The sequence below is a fragment of the Podarcis muralis genome, chromosome Z (assembly GCF_964188315.1).
Source record: "Podarcis muralis chromosome Z, rPodMur119.hap1.1, whole genome shotgun sequence".
Taxonomy (NCBI): Eukaryota; Metazoa; Chordata; class Lepidosauria; order Squamata; family Lacertidae; genus Podarcis; species Podarcis muralis.
The window spans coordinates 2680409-2705159 of record NC_135673.1 but is presented as its reverse complement, the minus strand read 5'-3'; the positions used below and the strand labels follow the sequence as shown (position 1 = coordinate 2705159).

The window sequence follows — 24751 nt, the reverse complement described above, 5'->3', positions numbered from 1 at the left end:
GTGCGTTACTTCCAGGTTTCGCCACTTGCACATGAGCAGACACTCAAAATGACGTCATGCATGGAAGCGGCAAAACGCGGCAGACGCGCCATCCTGTCTTACGTTTCAGGTTGTGAACGGGGCTCCGGAATGGATCCCGTTCGCATCCCGAGGTACCACTGTACTGTTTTGTCACTGCATACTACATTTTTACATGAGCGCTGTTCCACAGCATTCAAAGTAAGATGGGTTTATGAAGCATTCTATATCTACCCACCACGCTGACGAAGAATTCTACGAAACAGTAGTCAATATCCGGAATCACTGTTCAGTGTTGGACATCATTGTTGAATACACAAAGCTTCACAGCTTGTCTTCCACCATACAAAGTTTGGTACCTCGCTTCATTTAAAGATTTTCAGAGACTTTGAGACTAAAGATTTCATTTTGAACTTCTTGTGATTTGAAGGAATTCTATAAAGATTGTCTATTACGTGCATATATATGGTCATTGTGTTGCCTAGACGTTGTTGTGTGGCTGGGATAGGCATGCTCAGTGATGGCCTTGCTTGTGTTTCTCCCACTCCTCCAGAGCACAGCAACAAAGCTTGGACCCTTGCCACGCATTCTGAGGGACGTCAATTCGGCCCTCAGCAACCCGTCCTGCGTGCAAGTCTCCGTCACAGCAGATCATGCTGCCTCGACGCCCAACGCTAGCAACAGCATATCTGTGGGGCTGCAGAAGATGGTGATCGAGAACGACTTATCTGGGTAAGGACGGGCAAGGGCAGGGGGTGGGGGTGGAGCAGATATGAGCCCTGCCAGGCGAATGGGGGAGGGCTTTTGTGGAAAAGCTGGCTGAGGCAGCCCCGAAGGATCCTGGGGGTGGGGAACAGCCATGGACGGGGGGAGGCTAAAAGGTGGCCATGGCAGATGGACACTTCACCCACTAAAGGTTTCTGCCGCCTTGCACAGCTCCTCGTTTTGAAATGTAAAACATCGAAATGGATAAATTTCAGGTGGAAGCTGTGTGTTTAATTAGAGAGATGAGCAATCGGAGAGGGGTGGCGGCGGAAGCAAGATTCTCTCTGCAATTGGGGGTGGGGGCGATTTAAACGATGCACAAGACTGGATCTCAAAGCAGCATGCTCTTAACCACCCTTGTAAAACCACCCCACCTTTGATCTGGGCTTAAGAGCATTAGCTGTTGCAAAAACCCATTTTCTCCCCCGTCGTTGAAAATCAATTGTTCAGCCACATGGCGGTTTGCAGAACAAGAGGCTTTCTTAATATAATGGTTCCGGAGCCCTGAGCTGCTGCAGGGTGAGCCAGCCCCAGATGCCTATTGGGAAGAGCAGCCTCCCCAGCACAGGCAGGCAGCGTCCATCTAGACAGGTCGGCTTCTTATCCGTAATTCCTGCGGTTGGACTCGATGACCCCTGAGGTCCCTTCCAGCTCCCCAGAGCTGTGCTTCTCTGTATACACAAAATAATATGCATGCCATTAAGATAAACATAACTTGGTTTGTAAAACAAATACTGTAAGCCTCCCCAATAAAATAAAATAATTTTTTGGCTCATAACATTAGCATCCAGTGGGCAGAATGAAACAAGGAGACTGCTTCTCAGAGAGCCTTAGGAGTCCATTCCAACTCCATAATTCTCTAAAAACAGCTGTTTCTGAGCTGTTTACATGACACCCTCCCCCATGAGGAAAGCCTTTTTATTGGACTGAAATGTATTGGTAACAAATCAAAATCATGAATCTCCATCCTCTTTAAGATTGTCTCATTTTATTTTCTCACTTATTGCATCTGTACGCTGCCTATTTTTTTCCCTTAAGGAGCTCAAGGTGGCAAGGATGCCCCCCCCCCATTTTAACCCCCACAACAACCCTGTGAGGTAGGTTAGGCTGAGAAAGACAGTGAGCGGCCCAAGTATAAGCTTCATGTCCAAGTGGGGAGTTCAAACCCTGATCTCCCGCTGACACTAGAACCCAGTGCACTCCAACTTTGAGTCCTCCAGCTGTGGTTGGACTACAGCTCCCATCATCCCTGACCACTGGTCCTGCTAGCTAGGCATGATGATGGGAGTTGTAGTCCGGCAACACCTGGGGACCCAAGTTGAGAAACACGGCTGTAACCGCTATGCTACCACTGGCTCTCCTTTACTGCTGAGCATCCCTGTGCCTGAGCTGGGCTGTGGGCATCCCCCTTGGGCCAGGTAACCCCGCCAGCTAGTTGACAACCAGCAAGAAAAGCCAAGAGGGGGATTTGCCCACAGGCTGCCTCTTGAGGGCTGCCTGTCACACTGTATATTCCCAGGAAGGAGGTGGCCTCAGAAGGCAGAATCCTGGAAGTGCTTTTCCTTGGTGTACCTGTAGTACCTGGTGCTGGCAGCCACCTTCCCCTCTAATGCTGCAGCCATGCACAGAACCTTAACAGCACAACGGGGGCAGAGGCTGACTTGCCAGCCACCAGAAAAATAAGGGAGGAGTAATAATGAAGGGTTAAACCACAGAGCCTAGGACTTGCCGATCAGAAGGTCGGCGATTCAAATCCCCGTGACGGGGTGAGCTCCCGTTGCTCGGTCCCAGCTCCTGCCAACCTAGCAGTTCAAAAGCACGTCAAAGTGCAAGTAGATAAATAGGTACCACTCCGGCGGGAAGGTAAACGGCGTTTCCATGTGCTGCTCTGGTTCGCCAGAAGCGGCTTAGTCCTGCTGGCCACATGACCCGGAAGCTGTACACCCGCTCCCTCGGTCAATAAAGTGAGATGAGCACCGCAACCCCAGAGTCAGTCATAACTGGACCTCCAATAACGAAGGTCTAGGACCGTAGGAAACTTCCACCAGGGTCAGTGCTGCCTACACTGGTTGGCAGCAGCACCTCAGAGTTCAGGCAGGGGGCAGTTCCCAGCCCTATTCCCAGTTGGGGATGGAGCTCATGATCTTGCATGGAAGGCAGATGCCCAGGCCACAAGCGGTGGCCCTTTTAGCATGGAGAGCCAGCATTTCCCACCTGGCGTGCCACATCCAGGAGACGTCTGCCCTCGCAACAGCCTGCGTGTGGCGCATGAGTGTTGATGGCGCTGGGGCGTTTTTTGTTTGCTTGCTTGCTTGCTGTCCTGCGAAAGAGCTGCTGCCTCTCGTGCAGCGACCACAGCTCTTTCTCTCTCTGTCTCCTTCTTTTCCTCCTCTCCTTCTTCTCCTTATGCGTTTTTATTTCCCCCACAGTCTGATAGATTTCACACGGTTACCGTCTCCAACCCCTGAAAACAAGGACTTGTTTTTTGTCACAAGGTCTGCGGGGGCCCAGCCCTCACCTGCCCGGAGCTCCAGCTACTCGGAGGCCAATGAGCCCGACGTCCAGATGTCCAACGGTGGCAAGAGCCTCTCCATGGTGGACTTGCAGGACAGCCGGGTTCTGGATGGTGTGGCCGCCCTCCCGGGGCCGGCTGACCCACTCGGCGATGGGCCCCCCTCCATCGGGCAGGCCCCGGGCCCCTGGGGCACGCGGACTCAGCAGAACGCCGTGGCCGCCATGGCCACCGTGCGCCGGGCAGGCCAGACCCCCACGACACCCGGCGCAGAGGGCACCCCCGGACGGCCCCAGCTCCTGGCGCCCCTCTCCTTCCAGAACCCTGTGTACCAGATGGCAGCAGGTCTGCCCCTCTCGCCTCGTGGGTTGGCGGACTCGGGCTCCGAGTGCCACAGCTCGCTCAGCTCCCACAGCAACAGCGAGGACTTGGCAGCGGTGGGCAAGCACGGCTTTGGCAACCCCGCTGTGGTTGCTGCTGCAACTGAGGACTTCAACCGACGGGCAGGGGAGCTGGCCCGCCGGCAACTCTCGCTTTCGGACAAGGGTGGGCAGCCCACCATGCCCCGGCAGAACAGCGGGGGCCCCCAGAGGCGGATAGACCAGCCGCCCCCACCCCCACCACCCCCGCCGGTGACTCGGGGCCGGACGCCACCCTCGCTGCTGAGCACGATGCAGTACCCACGCCCCTCCAGCGGCGGCATGCTCTCCTCCTCGCCCGACTGGCCGGGTAGCGGGGCACGGCTGCGGCAGCAGTCTTCCTCCTCCAAGGGAGACAGCCCAGAGATGAAGCAGCGAACGGTGCATAAGCAGGTCAGTGCGGGCGTGGCAGGAGGGGCAGGTTGGGGAGAGGGGGCAGAGAGGGCACTTGGCTGAGGACCTCCCTTCTCCAGCCAGAATCTGCACCATCTCAGGTCCGGTTCGGGGCGGGAGTGTGTGCAGGAGGCGGGAGGCTGTCCCTCATCTCGCTCTGCCATCCAGCAGCTGCTTTTGCCCATAAATGTTCCGGCTTCCCCCACCCCATCCCACGCCACACCAGATCCAGTGCCATCTCACCATCTTGCTGCTTCCGTGTGCGGCAAAGGAGCACCACTGGTTGGAGTTGTTCGACCGAAGCTAGAGAGAAATTGATAGCAGGTTGGTCGTTCCCTGTGCCCTCCCCAGCCGAATGCACACTGGTTGAGGGTGTTGGGAAGCGTTGCTCAGAGCAGGTGAAGGGACAGGTGAGAGGAGTTGCCACGCTAGGCCAGCCAGCTAGATGACCCCTTGGTATCCTTTCCTCTCAAAGGCTGTGACTTTTGCTCAAACAGGGACTTGCAAGCTGCTGGGGCCGTCCCAAACAGCCCCATTTGACCAGAAACTACAGCAGGAAAGGGGTCAGTGGTTGGATCAAGCCCTCCCCCCACCTGAGCCTGAGCCTGGTGCCATAATCTCTCCTCCACCACCCCCTCCTTCTGGTGCTCATCCGCATCCCTCACCTATTAGCTGGGAACACAATAAATAATGAAGCTCCTTGTTCAAATTCAACCATGTTAATTGTTATTTGAGGGCTAATTAAGGCCTCAGTCACATGCACTCTCTCTAGGTCCGCTTGTAGCCGGTGGGTTGGGAGCATGCACAGTGCCTCTCGCTCCCCAGAGTGGGGAGGTCGCAAGCAGGAGCTGTGAGCCAGGGTTGTTTCTCCTTTAGAGGTCAGCTCAGCCGCAAAACAGATTTGGCTGTTTTCCTAGGGAAGCCGCAGGGAGATAAGGGTAGAGGGAGCCGGAGATAAGGCGTTGATACAGATTTCAAAATTCTTCAGCTCATGAAGTGGGGGGTGAATTTCGGAGACAAATCTGAGAGAGGGAGAATCCAGATCTCCTGATGGGTTCAGGATGCTGGCAGCAGGTCTCTACGTGGTAAACCTGCTAGTGCCACTGCTACCCTATTTTTCTGATACATCTATCATGTTCTTTTTCCCATTATTGTTTCATGGGGGGGGGGGCAGCACAGGGGCAAGATTTCTTCCTAATATGCCCTGGAACAGCATTACATCAGGGTTGGGGATATGAGACAATAAAAATACCTCTTTCTAGCAATATAGAGCTGCACCCCCACCCCAAAACCCTCCTAATAAAACTTTGCTAGCTCTGTCCACTGTAGTGGGGGAAACTGTCCCTCTGTAAAAAGCACCTCCAGATATGGGGAGCAGACTTGGAAGGGGCAGCCTTCTCATTCAGGGATGGAGCTGGGCCTGAAGTAAGGTTGGAAACGCAGCGCAGTGACACCTTGAGCAGATTTAACTCGCATGATTTCAACCATACGCAGGTAGAAATTCCATGAGCTGAATGCAAGCAAAGGAGAGAGCTTAAAAAGCTCTCTTTTTCCCCTGTTGAGATTTCCTGGTGTGAAAAGAACTTTTGAGCGCTCTGCCATCACTTGGGGGAGCGTCAAAGCCCACTTGGCCCCAGAAGGCTAGTGGTGCTTGTATAGGGGGGGGGTTGGTTTTGTGTGTATGCATTTGTGTGCATACACGGGACCCTTGCAACAGAACGCCTGCGTAGAACGCGGTTGCAGTGTGAACCATTTCAGGCTCAAAACAAACCATTTCAGGTTGGCAGGTGAAGCTTCCCTCCAGTCTAAAGTCCTAGAAAAGGCTTGGCTCTAGGAAGACTGCCTACTAAACCAAAGACCCAAGTGTTGGGTATTTGGGACATGTGCTCTCTGTCTTTCTCTAGCTTCATGTCCATTCCGGTTTCCCCTTTTTTCTTTTTCTCCCCCCCCCCTCCACTCCCTCTTTTCGCTTGTGGTTCTATGTTTCATTTTAGGCCCCTTCTCCTGTGAACCCCAATGCCCTGGACCGCACAGCCGCTTGGCTTTTGAATATGAACGTGCAGTTTTTAGAAGAGGAGAGCAGTGACCCAGAACCCAAGCACAGGGATAAGATCCGGAATAAAGAGGAGTTCGGCCAAGGGGAAAAGGTAACGCCGGGCAGGACGCAGAAGTGGCCTCTCCAGAGAGAGAGAGACAGTTGCCTTTGTAAACACATCCACTCCCCCGCCTGTGCCGTTCAAAGGCTGCAGTGGCCCTTGCTCCTTGCCCACTACTGCTTCTCATGTAGGGCAGGGCGTTGGGGGTGTAGGTCCTGCAGTCCTCCTGATGACCTCAGGCTGCCACTCCCACCCTCCCTGACCACTTTACCTGTTGGGTTTGTCTCTTCCCTTTTCTCCAAGGAGAGCAGTTCCTGCCCCTCAGCCTAACCTTCCTCACAGGCTGGTGGTGGGAATTAAGTGAAAAGGGCCATGCACAGACACTTGGAGAAAGAGAGGTGGGATATAAAAGCAATAAATAAGTGAAACAGGTAAATAATAAACACCATTGGTCTTGCCAGCTCAGCGTTGTCAACACTGGCTGGCAGCATCTCCCCAGGCTTTCAGGCAGTGAACACTCCCAGCTGTATCTGGAGAGGCCCTTCCTACAGAGAGAACCTGGGCAGCAGGTTATGTCCCTCCTCCTTCCCCAGCCCACACCCCCAAAGAAGGGGCCTCTCTTGCCTTGACAAGAGCAGCTCTGAGCATTTTTATAATCCCAGCCTGACATTGCTCATTTCCTGCATTTCCGTTGTGCTGTTGTCATTCCCTTGCTGGCTCCATTGACATAATCCATGCCCCCTTCCCTGCCCCACAGACACACCTCCCACAGCTGTGCCACATGGTAAGATCTGGACGGGAGGAGAGCAGGCACGGGAGCAACCGCTGTTGCTTCGCTGCCAGTGCCACCCTCATTGCCACTGTCTCCACTGGAACCATACTCTCCGGTTGGCACGAGTGCCTTCCAGTTCTCGCCTCTTTCTCTGCCTCCCACCTGTTTCCTGCCTGCCTCTCCCGAAGCCGTCCAGTTAAGAGGGAGAGGTGAGACGTTTCTCCTCCTCAGCGTCCGCAGCTTCATTTGTTTCTTTGTGAGGGTGCCGGAAGCTGCCTTATACTGAGCAAGGCACTTGGTCCATCTAGCTCAGCGTTACCTACACTGACGGGCAGCAGCAGTGGCCCTTCAGAGATTTCAGGTGGGGAGTCGCTTCCAGCCTTACCTGGAGAGCCTCGCGGGAGCTGAACCTGATGCCTCATGCCAGGCAGATGCTCTGCTGCTGAGCCACTGCCACTAAAGCTCTTCACTTCTCCTGAATTCCAGGGTGGCTCCGTAAAACGGATGCGCGTGGGCACCTTTGCCATGGCTTTGCACTGTCTCAGTTCCTTTGTGCATACACACACACACACAGAGAGAGAGAGAGACTACTACACTGACCAATCCCTCCCTGCTGTTTATTGATGGAACTCCTGTAAGAAAAGAATGCTGAGAGGGCTTCCACAAAGTTCTTTCATTGGAGATTCCTGCAGCGTTTGCATGGGTCAATAAAGCATGGCAAATAAAGTCCACAGCAAAAGAATCCCGATACGACCACATGGCATGCGCACACGCATGTGTGGCAGGCTTTGAGTCAATGGAAACCCCTGCATGCTGTTTATCCATTCATTTATTTCATTAAATTTACGCACGACTTGACTGCCTCAAAGCGGTTTACCAGAAAAGATAAGAAGCATTAAAATCCTAAATAAGAAAAAAACAGCAGCAGTGGTTTCAATATTCCATATTTCGGCTGTATAGGGCAGTTGTGGGCTGTTGGGGTGGGGAGGCAGAGAGGATTAAAATCCGGAGCAAACTGCCCGTTTGCAGGGTGCTGGACAAAATTAGGATTTGCTCCTCTTTTTTTTAGTGGAACCATTTTAATGCCCTGTTTCCACTGGGGAAGCAAGACTAGGTAATAAGGGAATCCAGCTCCTAGGAGCCAGCATGTGTATTTATTTCATAAAATTTGCACCCCATTTGATTGTAAAGAAACAAGCCTCAAGGCAGTTTATGAAAAAGAAAAAATTACTACAATAGTTTAAAACACAGAGAAAATTCTGGAAAAGGCTAAGGTTTGTCTAAACAGGAATGTTTTTAGCAGGCACTGAAAAGAATACAGCGAAGGCACCTGCCTGGTATCAATAGGCAGGGAGTTCCAAAGTGCAGGTGCTGCCACACTAAACAATTGGGTTTTATGTGGCGCCTGTAGTGGTGCCAGTTCTCCCTGTCAAAGTAGTCAAGTGGGTGCCTTTTGGGGTAAGGCAATCTTGCATGTAAACTAGGCCCAAGTTGTTAAAGGCTTTAACACCTTGGGTACGCGGGTGGCGCTGTGGGTTAAACCACAGAGCTTAGGGCTCGCCGATCAGAAGGTCGGCGGTTCGAATCCCCGCAACAGGGTGAGCTCTTGTAGCTTGGTCCCTGCTCCTGCCCACCTAGCAGTTCGAAAGCACGTCAAAGTACAAGTAGATAAATAGGTGGGAAGGTAAATGGCGTTTCCGTGCGCTGCTCTGGTTCACTAGAAGTGGCTTAGTCATGCTGGCTACATGACCCGGAAGCTGTACGCCGGCTCCCTCGGCCAATAAAGCGAGATGAGCGCCACAAACCCAGAGTCGTCCGCCACTGGACCTAATGGTCAGGGGTACCTTTACCTTTAACACCTTGAACCTGGCCCGGAAGCAGATTTCTTGTAGTCCAGCAACATCTGGAGGAGCGTAGGTTGTGTGTTGCCTCTCCACACCCACCCACTGTAGACCGCTGTCGGAAGAAGTGCCCGAAATCATAACACACACACACACACACACACACACACACACACCTCCCACTATGACTTGCCTTGCTCCTGTCTTCCCCCACACTAAGCTGAAATCCCCTCATTGCAGGGAGTTGGGCTACAGGACCCACTTGGCCCCTTCCAATTCCATGATTCCATACGGAGTATTTCCAGTGTGCAATACACACACATACCTGTGAACAGGTGGCGTTGCTCCAGTGGTGGCTTGGAGGAGATGGCTGGGCAGAGACAGAAGGGCTTTGAGTGGCTGACCAGGGTGGGTGTGGCTGCTGGCACGGGCCCCGCCATGCTGTGTGGAGCAGGGGAGTCCGTGGGTGGCGAGGGTGCTCACAGCCCTTTCTCCTGCATGTTTCCTGCACAACAGCAGTATCAGCAGGACGTGGTGGTCCTGCAGGACAAGCTGCGCATCTCGAACAAGAAGCTGGAGGAGTACGAAGCTCGCTTCAAGTGCCAGGAGGAGAATACTCAGAAGCTGGTGCTGGAGTATCAGGCGCGGCTGGAGGAGAGTGAGGAGCGTCTGCGGCGGCAGCAGGAAGACAAAGAGATGCAGATGAAGGGCATCATCAGCAGGTAGGAGGGGCCCTGAGACAGGCTGAGGCAGCCATCTTGGGATGCGGAACCCCGTGGGCAAAGCCATGTTGGTGGCTTCCGGTGAGACCCCCTCCGTTCCACCATGTATCACCAAAATCTTGCAAGGCCTTCATGAGAGCCCACTGAAATCTCACAAGATCTCTTGCACCCTGCAATATTCCATGCGCTTTGTGAGATCTCACCTAAATCTCGCAAGATAGTGTGCATGCTCTGTGAGATGTCGCCGAAATTTAGCAAGGTCTCTCTCGCGCTCTGCGAGATCTTGCCAAAACCTGCCATCGTCATCACTGCATTGTGGGCGCTACTGTGCGACCCAGGTAAGGGAAGCGATGGTGGCAGGGAAGCTGCTTTCTGTCTCACCTCAGGCAGGTGAGCTCAAGGCCCCAGTTGGAGGCACCCAGGAGAGAGGCCCTGAGAGTGTAGTAGTTAGAGCAGGAGTCAGCAAACTTTTTCACCAGGGGGCTGGTCCACTGTCCCTCAGACCTTGTGGGGGGCCAGACTATATTTTGGGGGAGGGGGAATGAACACATTCCTATACCCCACAAATAACCCAGAGATGCATTTTAAATAAAAGGATACATTCTACTCATGTCAAAACACACTGACTCCTGGACCGTCCGCAGGCCGGATTGAGAAGGCGATTGGGCCGGATCCAGCCCCCGGGCCTTAGTTTGCCTACCCATGGGTCAGCAACCTAAGGTCCATAGGCCACAAGCGGCCTACGGAGGTTGTTTAACCGGCCCATGACCTGCCCCCAAACAAAGCCGCACGCTCAGTGAGTCCCTGCGCGCTGCACTAAACCAGCGTGACGCAGGGACTCACTTCCGCAGCGCCGGAAATCGCGTCTGCACATGCACAGATGCTGGAAATCGTGTCTACGCAGACGCTGGAAATTGCAGGTGCACGATCCGGCCCACAGAGGGATCTTCACTGGAGTGACCTGGCCCAGGTGGGTTAGAGTCAGACTAGGCTCCTGTGAGGACTTGGTTTTTGCTGTGTTGCAGCACCACAGGTGGCCTGGGAGTGGTCCTGCAGCTTCTGGCGTTCAGGTGACCCAAGGTGGCCGATCAGGTTCTCCCTGGCAGTATAAAGCTGATGATTTGACACCCGGTTCCCTAGTCTAGCCGACACGTTGCCCGAGTGCTGAGGGGGCTTCCCTGGCCTCACGACTGAACAGCCTACTTGCCCCACCAGCCTTAAACTGGTCACAGCACCACACCTGAGCCAGTGCAGCAGTGTTGTGCTTCGAGTGTCAGACTAGGACCTGGGAGACCAGGGTTCAACTCCCTACTTGGCCATGAGTGAAACCAACTAGAGGGTGGCCCTGGGCCACTTGCTACCATCTCTCAGCCTAACCTACCTCACAGGGTTGTTGTGGGGACTAAATAAGGGTGAGAACTAGGTACGCCCCCTAGAGCTCCTTGGAGAAAAAGGTGGGATAAAAATGCAATAATTAAACTAAACTAAACTTGTGGAGGAATTCAGTATCGCACTAAAGCCTTCATTACATGCGGGCAACCATTTCAGCTTGCCAGACACACTCCCCCCACCGCTCCCTCTGTGCTGTTTGGTGGTTCTCCCTAAACCCCACCACCTCCGCACCGCCCCCACTGGAGCTTCCTCTGAAGGGATTCATAAACTGAATTCCACCCCTTATTTAGAACACCGTAACTAAGTTTCTAGTCCATAGGGTTTTTTTATGCTGGATGCTACCTTGATAATTCATTTCACTTCTAAATTCGGGGTACAGTGGATGCTCAGGTTGCGAACATGATCTGTGCGGGAAGTACGTTCACAACCTGCAGCGTCCGCAGTGCCGCGTCTGTGCACGCACAGGTTGCGATTCAGCACTTCTGCGCATGCGCAAGTGCCAAAACCCGGAAGTAACCCATTCTGGTACTTCCGGGTTCGGCGCAGTGCACAACCCGAAATCACGCAACCCGAAGCATCTGTAACCCAAGGTATGGCTGTATAGGCTTTCGAAATACTCCAAGGATGTCTGGAAAGGAGACAGGGTCAGTAGGGTTCATCAGCCATGGGACAGCCCCCCACCCCCTCCCTGCCGGGTTAGTGATGAAATTCCAGGCTTTCATCCTGATGATCCGCAGACTGGTTCAGCCACTGCCGTTGCCCCTTTGGCTGGATCCAGCTGCAGCACACTCCAGATGTCCTCAGCCTCCTACCCTTTTGCCCTAAGCAAGTTTCCAACCTTGCTTTGATGGTTTGCTCCAGGCTTGTAGCCACAAATTGGGGTGGGGGTTATAAATTGCCAAAAAAAACCCAGCAAAGGAGGACAGTTAGACTTGAAACTATTGCAAATTTTCCACCAACAGGCTGATGTCAGTGGAGGAGGAGTTGAAAAAAGATCACGCAGAAATGCAGGCAGCTGTGGACTCCAAGCAGAAGATCATAGACGCACAGGTAGGTGCCTGCGAGCAAAGCTCACCTGGAGCTGCCACAGGTCTCCAGCAGCACCTGTCTACCAGGAAGGCACACATTTTGGTCCTATAGCCCCAAGCAGCTCCAGAGTTGTCGCAACACCTTGCTGGCTACTAGCCAGCAGTGCTTCTGTATATAAGTTGCTGGAAGCCACAGGAGGGGACAGTGTTGCTCTTGTGCTTTTCTCCTGCTTGCAGATTTCACATTGGGGCATCCGGCTGGCTGCTGTGAGGACAGGATGTTGTCCTTATGCTTCCATGGCCGTTTCCATGCCTGGGTTGCCAGCTTCTCAAACCTGGCCATGCTCCTCTGCTGTTTAGCAGCTGTAAATTTAGCCAGCGACAGGAGAGAGAAATCTTTGCCTGCTCTGTCTCTGCCCGCCAGGCTACGCAGAGGTCCGGATTGGAGGCTGTGCCCTTGCCCGCAGGGGATTGGTGAATGGTTTTGCAGGCAGAGCACTGGGGACGGTGGAGAGAGAGTCTATTATCTGAGCAGGCTCTGGGGATTTGCTCAGCTTCTAATTCCGAAGACATGGCCCTCCCTTGCTGCTCTGCGCCATTAGCAGGCAATCAGAGAAACTGCTGGCCTATGCAAAGGCACCGCTTGGCTGGTTCTTTAATTAGTCTCTGGGCGCTATTCAATATCGAAAATCAGACAAGTCTCCAGGAGATCTTCATCAGCCTGTTGCAGATGGCTTTGGCCCAAGGCAAAGGGCTTTGGGCGCACACTGTGCACAGGCAGGTAGAGAAAGTGGCAGGAGCTTGTGGCCTCTTGTCACAGACATTCTGCTTTTCCTGCTCCCTGGGTGGGGGCCACCCCTGCACCGCCAACATCCACACCCCAACTCTCTTATACAACAGAGGAGGAAGGAAATAATTATCAAACACACAGCTTGGGGTTGTCCATCAGTCCAAGAATTTTCAGACTCTTAATGGTCTGTGTGATGGAGACTGAGGGTCACTTCACCACATTTCCAGCATCTCCAGGGGCCATATGCCAGCAGTGGCCCAGTTGGCAGGTGTATTCACACACTGAGCTGCCATTATATACACATTGGAGTGTATACGCACAGGCACACACGGAAATGGGATGCAGATCTCTCCCCATCCTGCCTGCTCAGTCTCCTCTTTGCTTCCTCGCTCCCTGCATTATTATTTTTTAAACCCCTTTGCATTTGGAGTTCTGTGTGCAGTTCTGGTGGCCTCACCTCAAAAAACTGGGAAAGGTCTGGGAAAGAACAGCAGAAATTATCAAAGGGATGAAGGGGAACACACACACCCAAAATGAGGAAAGGCCGCAGGATTTGGTTTAGAGAAAAATTGAACAAAAGGTGGCATGATAGAAGTGTATAAAATCATAAACAGTGGTACCTCTGGTTGCGAATGGGATTTGTTCCGGAGGCCCGTTTGCAACCTGAACAGAACGCAACCCACGTCTGCACATATGCGGGTCGCAATTCGCTGCTTCTGCGCATGCACATGATGTCATTTTGCGCAACCGCATGCGCGAGCGGCGAAACCCGGAAGTAACCTGTTCTGTTACTTCCGGGTCGCCGCGGGACGCAACCTGAAAATGCGCAACCTGAAGCAAACGTGACATGAGGTATGACTGTGCTGCATGCAGAAAGCAGAGAGAAGCAAGTTTTTCTCACTGTCTCAAAACATGAGAACTCCTGGATATCCAATGAAGCTGAGTGGTGGGAGATTCAGGACAGAGAAAAGGAAGGACTCCTCCATGCTATGCAGAGTTAAACCACGGCACTCGCTTCCCTAGGAGGCAGTGATGGCCACTAACTTGGATGGTTAAAACAACCCCCAGATCTGACTTGGCGAGAGACAGCTCCCCCTGTTCCAATGCTGGTCTCTTTTTTTCTTTCTCTCTCTCTCTTTCTCCCTCTCTCTCTGTTTTGTTTTCTCTCTCCCCCTTCCGCTGCAGGAAAAGCGCATTGCCTCCCTGGATGCAGCCAATGCACGGCTCATGAGCGCCCTCACCCAGCTGAAAGAGAGGTACAGCTCGCAGACCCGTAACGGGATCTCCCCTACCAACCCAACTAAATTGCAGATTACCGAGAACGGCGAATTCCGAAACAGCAGCAATTGTTAGCCCGGTGGGAGTTGGCGGCTGCTGCTGAGGGAGATTGAGAGGAAAGGAGAGAGGAAGGAGAGGAGAGGAAGGAGGAGGAGGAGGAGGAGAGAAAGAGAGGAGGAGAGCCCGGGCAGAGAGAGCAGCGGCGGCGGCGGCGGCAGGAAGGAAGGAAGGGTGAGCCACCACGTTGCAAGGGTGCTTGGTGCTTCCTACCCGCCCACCGGCCCTCCCTGAGCGGGGGAGGAAAGAGAGAACCCCACAGCCCTCTTTCGCCAAAGACGGGGAGCCCTGACGTCCCCCCAGCCTGACCCCGAGTTCGAGGGACGAGGAGACCATCGGCCGTGCGGAGCAGATCATTGCAGGGGGAGAGTCACCGCCCTTTTCTACTTCCTGAAGGACACACCTCAGGAGCCCGCTAGAGGCCGAGGGACAAGCTAGCAGGACTTGTGCGAAAGGTTGCAGGACCAAACCGCCGCCCGCCACTGGCCCAGCTGCGTTGCTGGGGAGCCCTGCCCTGCCGCGCTGGGGTGTTCTCTCTAGCTGCGTCCCGCTGCTGGCCATCGCCCGTTGCCGCCTCTGCTTTGGGATTCGCCCTGGCCTCTCCTCACAGGTGTAGGTCATTCCCCAGGAGGGCAGAGAGGAAGGATGAATGGAAACCCCACCTCCAGATTATGCTCCACCTGTAGGAATGCCACACAGGCGTCGGAAGGTGTCCTTCAAGCCATGCCTCCACACAAGGCGGGGGGGGGGGGGACACACACAGCCATCACAGTGAGCTTGAAAGGAGCTCCAGAATGACCTCTGCAGTAGCCAGTGATCAGACTGCTCATAGCTCAGTAGCAGGGCATCCGCTTTGCATGCAGAAGGTTCCAGGGCCAGTCACCCGGTGGTGTCTCCCAAAGGGCTAGGTGATAGATGACCCCAGAGGCCCATTTCTGCATGAGAGCCTGGAGAGTTGCTGCTTAAGGGGGAGAGCATCTTTCTTGCATGCAGAAGGTCCTAAATTCAATCCCAATGGCATCTCTGTGTAGGGCCAGGAGAGAGCCTCCGCCAGTCAGAGCAGGCAGTGTTGAGCAAGGTGGATCAATGGTCTGATTCAGTTTATAGCAGCTTCCTCCATTCCTAAGGCAACATACCTAATATATGTATAAAGTAACCAGAGGGTGGCTGGGCCATTCATTTTGAGGGCCCCTCTGCCATGCTGGAGACAAGGCTATGCACCAAGCCATAACCTGCCCACAAACACACAATCTCACTCGCCAGCTTGGGTATAGTGTCCCTCTCGCTGGCTAAGCTGCCTTGGGCTTGCCTACCGCTGGCAAAGTAAATTATCCTTGTAGAGAGGGCTAACTTTTTGAGAAACTGCACACTGCAGAAGTTTTCCTTAGCATTGTGGTTTATGCCAGTTTTTATGGCCCAGGCAGTTCCCATGTCTGGCCCAAGTCTCTGCATGGCTTCAGTCGGCTTGAGGCTTCAGTTGGGTTCCCTTGTGGTCCAGAATCGCTGGACCAAAAACTGGGACACTAGAGCAAAAAGTCTGGGAGGCGGCAGAGAGTTGCCTGTCTTGCTCCAGATTGTGCCAACTCAGTGAACACTTGTGGTGATGGACTGTAGCTCACTGGCAGAGCACGCAGGAGGTTCTGGGTTCATTCACTGGCAGATCGGCAGATGGATGGGGAAAGCTAGTTCTTAGCTTAGTGGACAGAGCATCTCCTTTGTATGTTAAGCACACCCCGTTTCAACCCCTGAAAACATTTCTAAGGTAGGGCTGGGAAGGAAACCCTGGAGAGCTGCTGCCAATCAGTGCAGACAGTACTGAACTAGACTGGCACATGGCCTGACTCGGGCCAAGGCACTGTACAGCATGTCATGAGGTTGTTGAGATGTGGCAGGGCCAGAAGACCAGGAAGCCTTTACCCCTGCCGCGAGTTGTCTATAAACAAAAGAGAAACATGTCTATGAAGACTCCCGAGTCACACAAATGTGCAGGGCCAAGTGCAATGTAGAATACGTAGTGGCAGATCCGTGCTGCCTGTTCCCCAGTCTCTTCATTTGACAAATGGGGAAATCAAGGCATTAATAATGTGCCATTAGTGATGCAAAACGATGCAGCAACAACAAAACCCCTTGTTCCTCTTTGCAGATCTGCCAACTTAGGTTAAGGTACCCATTTGCAAGAAGCTCTCTCGGCTACACTTTAGCATCAGGGGTCCTTCACCTGAACCAGGGTGGCGGTTGTACTTCAGATGGGCAGCATTCCCACATACCCCAAACTTGCACGCATGCACACACACACACACACACACACACACACACACACACATTCTCTCTCTCTCTCTCTCTCTCTCTCTCTCTCTCTCTCTTTTCTGGCATAGTTTAGCTTTCTGGAGGTTTGTTAGTGGAAAGGGTTGTGTTGCGTGAAGCCTTTGCTGCTGATGGCATCGCCGCTAAACAGCCGGACGAGGTGGACAATGAAGGGGTGGGGAACCGGCCTCACAGAAGCATGAAGATCGGTAACTGTTATCTCTTTTCTTCCACAGTCTGCGTTAGGAATAAAAACAGTCCAAAAAATAAACCCCAAGCAGTCCAGTTTCTGGAATACTATCCTGTTTTAATGGGGAGTGGAGCAAGGACGGCAGCTTCTGAAAAATGTCTCCCCCTGTCAGGATCGCCATCAGCCCAGGATTAGTGGTTCCTAACTAACCCCTGCCCTCCAGGGAAGGGGTCACAGCAGCAGCATGGCAGGGGGCGGGTGCTGTGCTTACTAACCTCCAACCAGCTTGTGGGTTGATTTGTTGGTGCTTAGTCCTGAGGATTCCTCACCGCCTTATCAGCCCATCCGTCACAGCGGTGGGTGGATCAAAGCGTAGGGGAGCCGAGGAGCCCCTCTTAAAGAGAACGTGTTCCATGCACACACAGTCTTGGAAGAACTGGGACTTCCTTGAATTCCTCGTGGCTCCAACATGGTTTTGTGCTGCCACGCACCAAGCCCATAGGTCCAGCACAAACCTTTTACCCAGCCCTCAGAAACGTGGACTGTTACAAGAACGAACTTCTCCCCTCTCCCCGCCCCACAGGAGATGGGGTTTCAAATCTAATTTGAAAACTTGCAGCCCTACTTTACTATGCCCCGTGAGTCCATAAGGGCCCGAACAGTCTGCGGCCTCAGACAATCAGCTTGTTTTGATGCACCCTGATCTCTGCAAGCGGTGCGGATGAACCACTAGCATAAAACAAGCACCGCTGAATGTGTGAACCTTAAGAATTCCCTGCCTCCTTATACTTGCCCCCCACCCCGCAAAAAAACAAAACCAAAAACATGCCACCAAGTCACCTGTACGGATGGGGAAAAGATTTAATAGATCAGGGCACTGTCTGAGTTCATGTCCCAGAATGAGATCTGTCCAAATAACGAGTCCTGTGGAAAGTATTGCAAGGTTCTCGGTATAAGATTTTAAATGCAGGATGCGCCACCCCGGCAGGAACCCCTCTTTGCAAGAGACTTTTTGTGGGGGCAGGGGGTGGGGGCTGTAAACATTTTGAATGTGCACCTTTTAAAACGCCAGGGAGGAGTTCTAGTGGGGAGTGGTCCCTATAGGCACTTTTGGAGCAGCTACTTCCCCCCGCCCCTGGCCCACCACTGTTGGTTTAGGTTTGCAGGGTGGGGGTCTTTCGCAGAGGAGAGGCCCTGTTGCCTGTGCACCTCTAGTACCCAAATCTTCCAGTTCTGCGCTTGCACACAGAGGTCGATACGTCCATTGGTGTATGCCCATGGTAGCTTAACAGATGACCTCTCCTGCGCTCTTCCTGGCACTCCCCTTTGACACAGCTCTCGTGCTCAATGGAGATGTTACTTGCTCCTTCTCCGAAGTCATTTTAACAGGTTTGGATTTCCTGCAGAAGAGGAAGCTGGTCCTTGGGGGGGGGGGGGGTTGGTTCTTCCCAGCAGTTTGCAGTCACCCCCCCCCCCAGGCTCAAGAAGAAAGGCCCAGAGCGCCTTAGCAAACAGATCTCAAACTCCGTGCAACCTCTCTCTTGGGGCTTTCCACTGGCGGCTCCTGTTGTCCTTCCTAAAGCTGTGCAAAAGGCACAAGGGGCAGCAGCTTGCCACCAGCCAAACACTCTTCCGCCGCTCCCCCTGCCCTGCTCGGTTTAATTTCTGCCCCCCCAACGGTGTGCGTCCACCGTGCAGAAAAGAAACTTGGCCCTGCTGGAGCCTTTCTTCCTCGTTCTCGAGCTTTCTGCTGTAAGAACTTGTTATATAATGCAAACAATCTGTAAGTCTTTTTTATTATTATTAATATTATTATTATTATTATTGATGATGATGATGATAATACACAGATCTTTATGACTAGAAATCGTACAGGTTCTCTTTTGTAAGCCAACGAAGATGTTCTCGAGTGTGTGATTGTAAAATGTGCCATTTTTGCCTAACGACTGTACAAAGCAATTTTCAGTTCCAATTGGTGTGGCTGCTTTGGCCAAGATCTGCAGTCTGCTGTTACTGGCTATGTACACAGTGGTGTGGAAATGGGGCTCACACACCTACCAAGTTCAGATTGCCATTGTAGTTCTTAATGGGCGGTAGAACCCAGCTCCTAGTTTTGCCATCAGTGGTTGGCTTTGGAATCCACTGGATCTTGGGAGTGTGGGGTGGGGAAATGAGATTCCTTGTTCCAATCCAGCCTCCAATTCCAGATTGCAAGAGATCAAGGGGGTTTCCAAACAGGGCCTAATCTGCAGATGAATCATTGAGGTATGGCACCATTTATTTATTTTTTATTTAATTCATTATTTAATTATTTATTGGCCTGCCAAATCCTCCGAAAGGGGAAATCTGGATTAAATGGGGGGGAAATGCAGGATCTTGTTTCAATGCCGTTTATGTCCTCTATGAGTAGTGCCAAAAAGAGGGGGGTGTCACCCTTTTCCTGCACTTGTCCCATAATAAACACCCATCTGGGCTAAGCAAGCTCAGTGGAGACATGGATGGCTTGGAAGAGGCAAGGAACAAACAGGAGCCACACACAAGTTGCCCTCATCTTTGCTTTTGCCCTGGGGATTGTGGCAGGTGGTTTGATAAGGGAGAGCAAGCAAACCCAGAGGCCACATGCAAAAAAACAAAGCTCCCACCATGAAAAAAATATATCCTAGATCTTCGCGTATTTCGATCAGGAGCCACTCCTGGCGTAAATCAGGTGTGTGGTGCAATGGATCTTTCAGTGTGGATTCTCATAATCTGCTTTTACCCACACACAAGCCCTGCTTCAAAGCCTTGACTTGCAGGTGGATCAGGTCGTCTCTGTAGCTCCAATGGAATTTGGTGGAGATGCCAGATATTCCGCAATGTGCACGCGCACACACACACACACCATAAATTGGGTACTACAGTTAACAGGCAGGAGGTTGCATTTGTGTAAAAACAACAACCAAAAACCAAACCATTCAAAAAATCATGACAGTAGAAAGAGTCTGATCTGGTTGAGTTCCACTATGTACAACCCAGCTCACAAGCACATTGCCTGATTTCTTTCAAGGGGAGGGACAGCTGCACACTGGAAAAGGGAACTGGACAGAGATGTATCTCACCTGCTCTGGAACAAGTGGAAAACCCACAGGCACCAGGAGCATGTCTGTTTCTGGTTGATTTCCATGGGGGCAGCAGAAAATAGTGCCCATCCGCCACTTTATCCAGCTTCACAGGCAGCCTCAACTACTCTCTACTTGCTCCACCAAACTGCAAAATCCAGCTGGAGAAAGCAGCTATTCCAGCAGACAGAACTGTTGTGTGTTTGTCATTGAAACATGGTTAGTCTGCCCCTGCTGTCCTGTTGCAAAAAAACCCCAAGCTATTCCACAGGCAAGAACCACCCATGGCCAGAGTGCAGGTTTGGGTTTAAGATTCCCCAGCAAGCCGGTCCTTAACCTGCACAGTTTAGTCCAGTTTAGGTCGAGTTCAGAAAAGTGGTGAGGTCTCTTGTCACATGAGCTTCTTGGAAGGACTCTGCCCCCACATGCTTCCAGTTGAATAGTCCCTGGGCAGGCATCCCAGAACTGAAAGCCTTTTAAGTTGGAGTCAAAATGGGAAGGTGTTCTTGATTAGCTAAAACAGGGAAGGAACCAAAAGGGCAAGCCTTTTAAATTATTGCACATACATGTTCGGAACCCAATGCAAGGAAGATGGACTGAGCAGTCTTACACAGCAACTCCAGAACAAACCCTTCCAGGTCTGTGTGAGCTGTAAACATTCTGTGTTTTGACACCCAATATTCACAAGTCTCCGTGTCCACCTGTTTAGGTTGGTCCCCCCTGCAACCGCTGCCCTTTCATTTCTGCATCACTGTGTCTGAAAATATACCCCTCTCTCAATTTATCTCTGTATATCTGCTTAGGTTAATCCTAGTTCCTATCAAAAAGCAGTTAAAACGATGTTTTATACCCTCTTACAAAGGAAACAAAGCAAATAATAATAAATTTTTTGTAAGTATGTTTTTTTAAAAAAAAAAAAGTATTGATGCTGATAATATGAAACGTAAGGAGCCAGGCTGGCCAAATCTCTTTCATGCTCTTTTAAAAAGAACCACCACCGTGTAATAATGTACAGAGAACGTAGTTGGTGTCGGGGGGGGGGGAATAATGAATTGATTTGAGTGTGCAATTTATGTACATTTGCAATTAGAAAATATTAAAGATTTATTTAGCTATTTTATCCAAGATTCTCTCTGTGGGGTGCTTTTTCACGCCAAAGTCAGCTGCAGGGACGAGGGATTGGCCTTTGGACCATGATTTTTTGTGACTTCTCTGTCACGCAGGGAGTTGGTCAGGGACTATTGGGAAGTGGCTGCTTTAAGAAATCCCACACCCCAATCTTGGGGGGTCAAAAGCACACAAATCTATGGGGCAACCACTTCTGGAGTAGTGCTGTGCCTCCGCTTGATAAGGACGGTTCAGAAAAGGGCAACAGGAATAAACAGAACCAAGCAACTCCCCTGCGAGGAAAAGGGGCAGTGCTGGAGACTTTTCTGTTTAGAGGAAAAGCAGGTAAGAGGCAACAGGACAGAAGTTTCTAAAATTACGCATGCCATGGAAAAAGAGGAGAGAGAAAATTTTGTCTCCCTCACAATACTAGAACTCAATGAAGCACAGTATGTAGTGTTGGAAGATTCAAGACAGATGAAAGTTTTTCTTCACTCAGTGCAGTTAAATTATGGAGCTCCCTCACCTAGGAGGCAGTGATGAACACCACCTGGATAGCTTTAAAAGAGGATTGGACTACAGTGGTACCTCGGGTTACAGACACTTCAGGTTACAGACTCCGCTAACCCAGAAATAGTACCTCAGGTTAAGAACTTTGCCTCAGGATGAGAACAGAAATCGTACGGCGGCAGCAGGAGGCCCCATTAGCTAAAGTGGTACCTCAGGTTAAGAACGGACCTCCGGAACGAATTACCGTATTTTTTGCTCTATAAGACGCACCAGACCACAAGACGCACCTAGATTTTGGAGGAGGAAAACAAGAAAAAAAAATATTCTGAATCCCAGAAGCCAGAACAGCAAGAGGGATCACTGCACAGCAAAAGCAGCAATCCCTCTTGCTGTTCTGGCTTCTGGGATAGCTGCACAGCCTGCATTCGCTCCATAAGACACACACAAATTTCCCCTTACTTTTTAGGAGGGAAAAAGTGACTCTTATAGAGCAAAAAATACAGTAAGGAAGAAAAGGCTGTCAGTGACTACTATCTATACTGGCTCTGCATTGCCTCCACAGTTGGAGGTGGCAATTTTTCCAAACACCAGTAACTGGAAACCGTGGGAGAACTCTGATTATTTTATTATTTAGCTCTTAATATCTAAGCCGTGTACAAAAAACTGAAACGGCAACAGACAACCTAAAGTATTACTAAAATACACAGTTGTTAAATTAACACAAAGTTACTAATGTATATAAATCAATACCAATTCATTTTCCATCTGGCACACCCTCTCTCTTAGCCTCCAGGTTCTCACTCTTCAACGTTCTGTGAAACAGTGAGCTTCACCATAGTTTTTCACTCTAGACATGCTTCTTATGGGCAGTCCCAAGGTGGATGGTGCTTCCTCAAGCTGCCCATGGCTGTGTCCCATTCAGCTGCACTCGCCACACCCAATTCTAGGTGCAGTTCTCATGTACTCGTGTTCTGCTTGCAAGTTTCCCAATAGAGTATGGTTACCAGATTTTTTTCAATGAATCCAGGGACACTTGTTTATTTTATTTTTTTTAAGCTGAGAAGCAGCAGGGAGTCAGTAGTGGGGATGGTGAGGCCAAAGACCCTGGGCCCAAGCACACATGCATATTTTATAAAGAATCATAGAATCATAGAGTTGGAAGAGACCACAAGGGCCATCGAGTCCAACCCCCTGCCAAGCAGGAAACGCCACCAGAGCACTCCTGACATATGGTTGTCAAGCCTCTGCTTAAAGACCTCCAAAGGAGACTCCACCACACTCCTTGGCAGCAAATTCCACTGTCGAACAGCTCTTACTGTCAGGAAGTTCTTCCTAATGTTTAGGTGGAATCTTCTTTCTTGTAGTTTGGATCCATTGCTCCGTGTCCGCTTCTCTGGAGCAGCAGAAAACAACCTTTCTCCCTCCTCTATGTGACATCCTTTTATATATTTGAACATGGCTATCATATCACCCCTTAACCTCCTCTTCTCCAGGCTAAACATGCCCAGCTCCCTTAGCCGTTCCTCATAAGGCATCGTTTCCAGGCCTTTGACCATTTTGGTTGCCCTCCTCTGGACACGTTCCAGTTTGTCAGTGTCCTTCTTGAACTGTGGTGCCCAGAACTGGACACAGTACTCCAGGTGAGGTCTGACCAGAGCAGAATACAGTGGCACTATTACTTCCCTTGATCTAGATGCTATACTCCTATTGATGCAGCCCAGAATTGCATTGGCTTTTTTAGCTGCCGCGTCACACTGTACAAAGTTACAAATTTGTGTACACACTGTACACAAGGTACAAAGCCTTTTCGCACTCTGTGAAACATAAATGCACAGAGTTTTTTAAAAACTGGGCAATGGCCCGCCGCCCGCCTGTGACTCCCAAGCCTCCCCCAATCTATCAAAACAAAGGGGGAAGGGGGCAGGAGATCGAATAAGGCTCAGGAGTCTCAGACAGATGGCACGCCATTGCCCAGGAGGGGCACAAGACACGCTCAGGGGAGGCCCACCCACAACTCCCAAGCCTCCCCCCAATCTGTCAAAACAAGGGGTGAGGGGTGAGGCAGGAGATCTGTACTGCCGAACGTCCCCAGTTCCACTGTGGCAGCAGTGAGCAGCTCCTGAAGCCAGCCAGAGCCTACTGCGCTACCAGGCTGGCTCCGGGCTGCTGAGGCTGCCACTGCCATGTTTCCTGGGGACAGATTTGCAAATCCGGGGACTGTCCCCGGGAACCAGGGACGTCTGGTAACCCTACAATAGAGGCATCTGGTTGGCATTTTTGAGAACCAGATGCTGGACTGTATGGGCCAGTCACCCAATCCAGCAGGTTCTTATTACATACAAGAGTACCTTTATTCACATATTAACACTGAACACAAGTAGATGCTGCCTCTATATATTATTTTTTCAAGCTGTAGATATTTTGCTTAGTTGCTGACATTCCTAAGCATGTTTGTAAGAATGTTCGTTCCTTCTAGTGCAGCTAGAAAAACCCATCCCATGGAGCTGGAGATGCATGGATGGTGGAAATGGCAGGGCTTTGGAGCAAGCAAACAGGATTCCTACGGAAATCTTGTAACTCAAATATTCTGGGAGCATCTGTGCCACTTTTCTTGCGACATAGTCCCTCCAGACAGCAATTGTGCAGCAACATCAGGGAAACATCACAAAACAACCTACAAGGCCGAATGATACACCGACAGCCCAGTATGAATGCGCCACTGATATTACTGCTACGTATTATTAGTGCTATTACTGTGTCAATGGCATGGTGCCAAATACATCCACACACAAAAATGGGGGCATTTTCCTCCTTCCTCCACCACCTTCACCTTGCATAGGAAGGGGGCGGGCAGAGTGGGGGGGGAGTGGTTATCAGGTACCCACAACAACTAACAGAAGGGAAACAAACATGAGCTGAGGACAAATTGTGCTTTTTAAAACTATCCAAAGGTTGGGGCTCACAGTCCATGCCATGTGCACAGGAGAGCTACACAATTTAAACTTGTGTTCTCTAGGTTTTGCTTTTATGTCAAAACGAAGCGCAGTGACAAAGTTTCTAGTTCTAGTTCTTAACCCTGAAAAGGTTTCAGGAAAGCCCAGGTGAAGCCTCCCAAACCAAAGTAGGGCTCAAACGATGGGTGGCCAAGAGGCAAAGGATGCGGTCCCCTGAGGATCTTAACAGCCCCTTCACACGGCTGGGAGCGAGCCAAATCATATGCATTTGCAGGGGAAGGGTGTTTCAACACGATTTCTGACAGTCAAGACACAGCAGCTGTGCAATGGGAAGCAGCAGCCTACTTGATCATTGGATTGTAAAGTTGGAAGAGACCCTGAGTGCCATCTAGTCCAACCCGCTGCAGTGCAAGAATTACAGCTAAAGCATCCCCGGCAGACAGTTATTGAACGGCTGCTTTAAAACAGCTGCAATCAAATTTGCAGTCGTTCGTGCAGCTGTGAC

General features: G+C 51.3%; 1 protein-coding gene across 14 annotated transcripts in view; it reads left to right on the top strand.

Annotated features, from left to right (window-relative positions):
* The window catches only part of DAB2IP (DAB2 interacting protein), a 314536-nt gene that overhangs the window by 280441 nt on the left and 9344 nt on the right, over positions 1–24751 (top strand). For 9 of the 14 annotated variants that reach the window (XM_077922167.1, XM_077922163.1, XM_077922171.1 and 6 more), the window contains 6 exons: positions 572–750; positions 3213–4107; positions 6102–6254; positions 9333–9538; positions 11893–11980; positions 13934–20795. In XM_077922167.1, the coding sequence (XP_077778293.1) occupies positions 572–750; positions 3213–4107; positions 6102–6254; positions 9333–9538; positions 11893–11980; positions 13934–14101 (1689 nt within the window). In that variant the 3' untranslated portion in view covers positions 14102–20795. Of the gene's footprint in view, positions 1–571; positions 751–3212; positions 4108–6101; positions 6255–9332; positions 9539–11892; positions 11981–13933; positions 20796–24751 lie in introns of those variants that run through there. The other 5 variants (XM_077922168.1, XM_077922165.1, XM_077922164.1 and 2 more) reach the window with 5 other exon arrangements.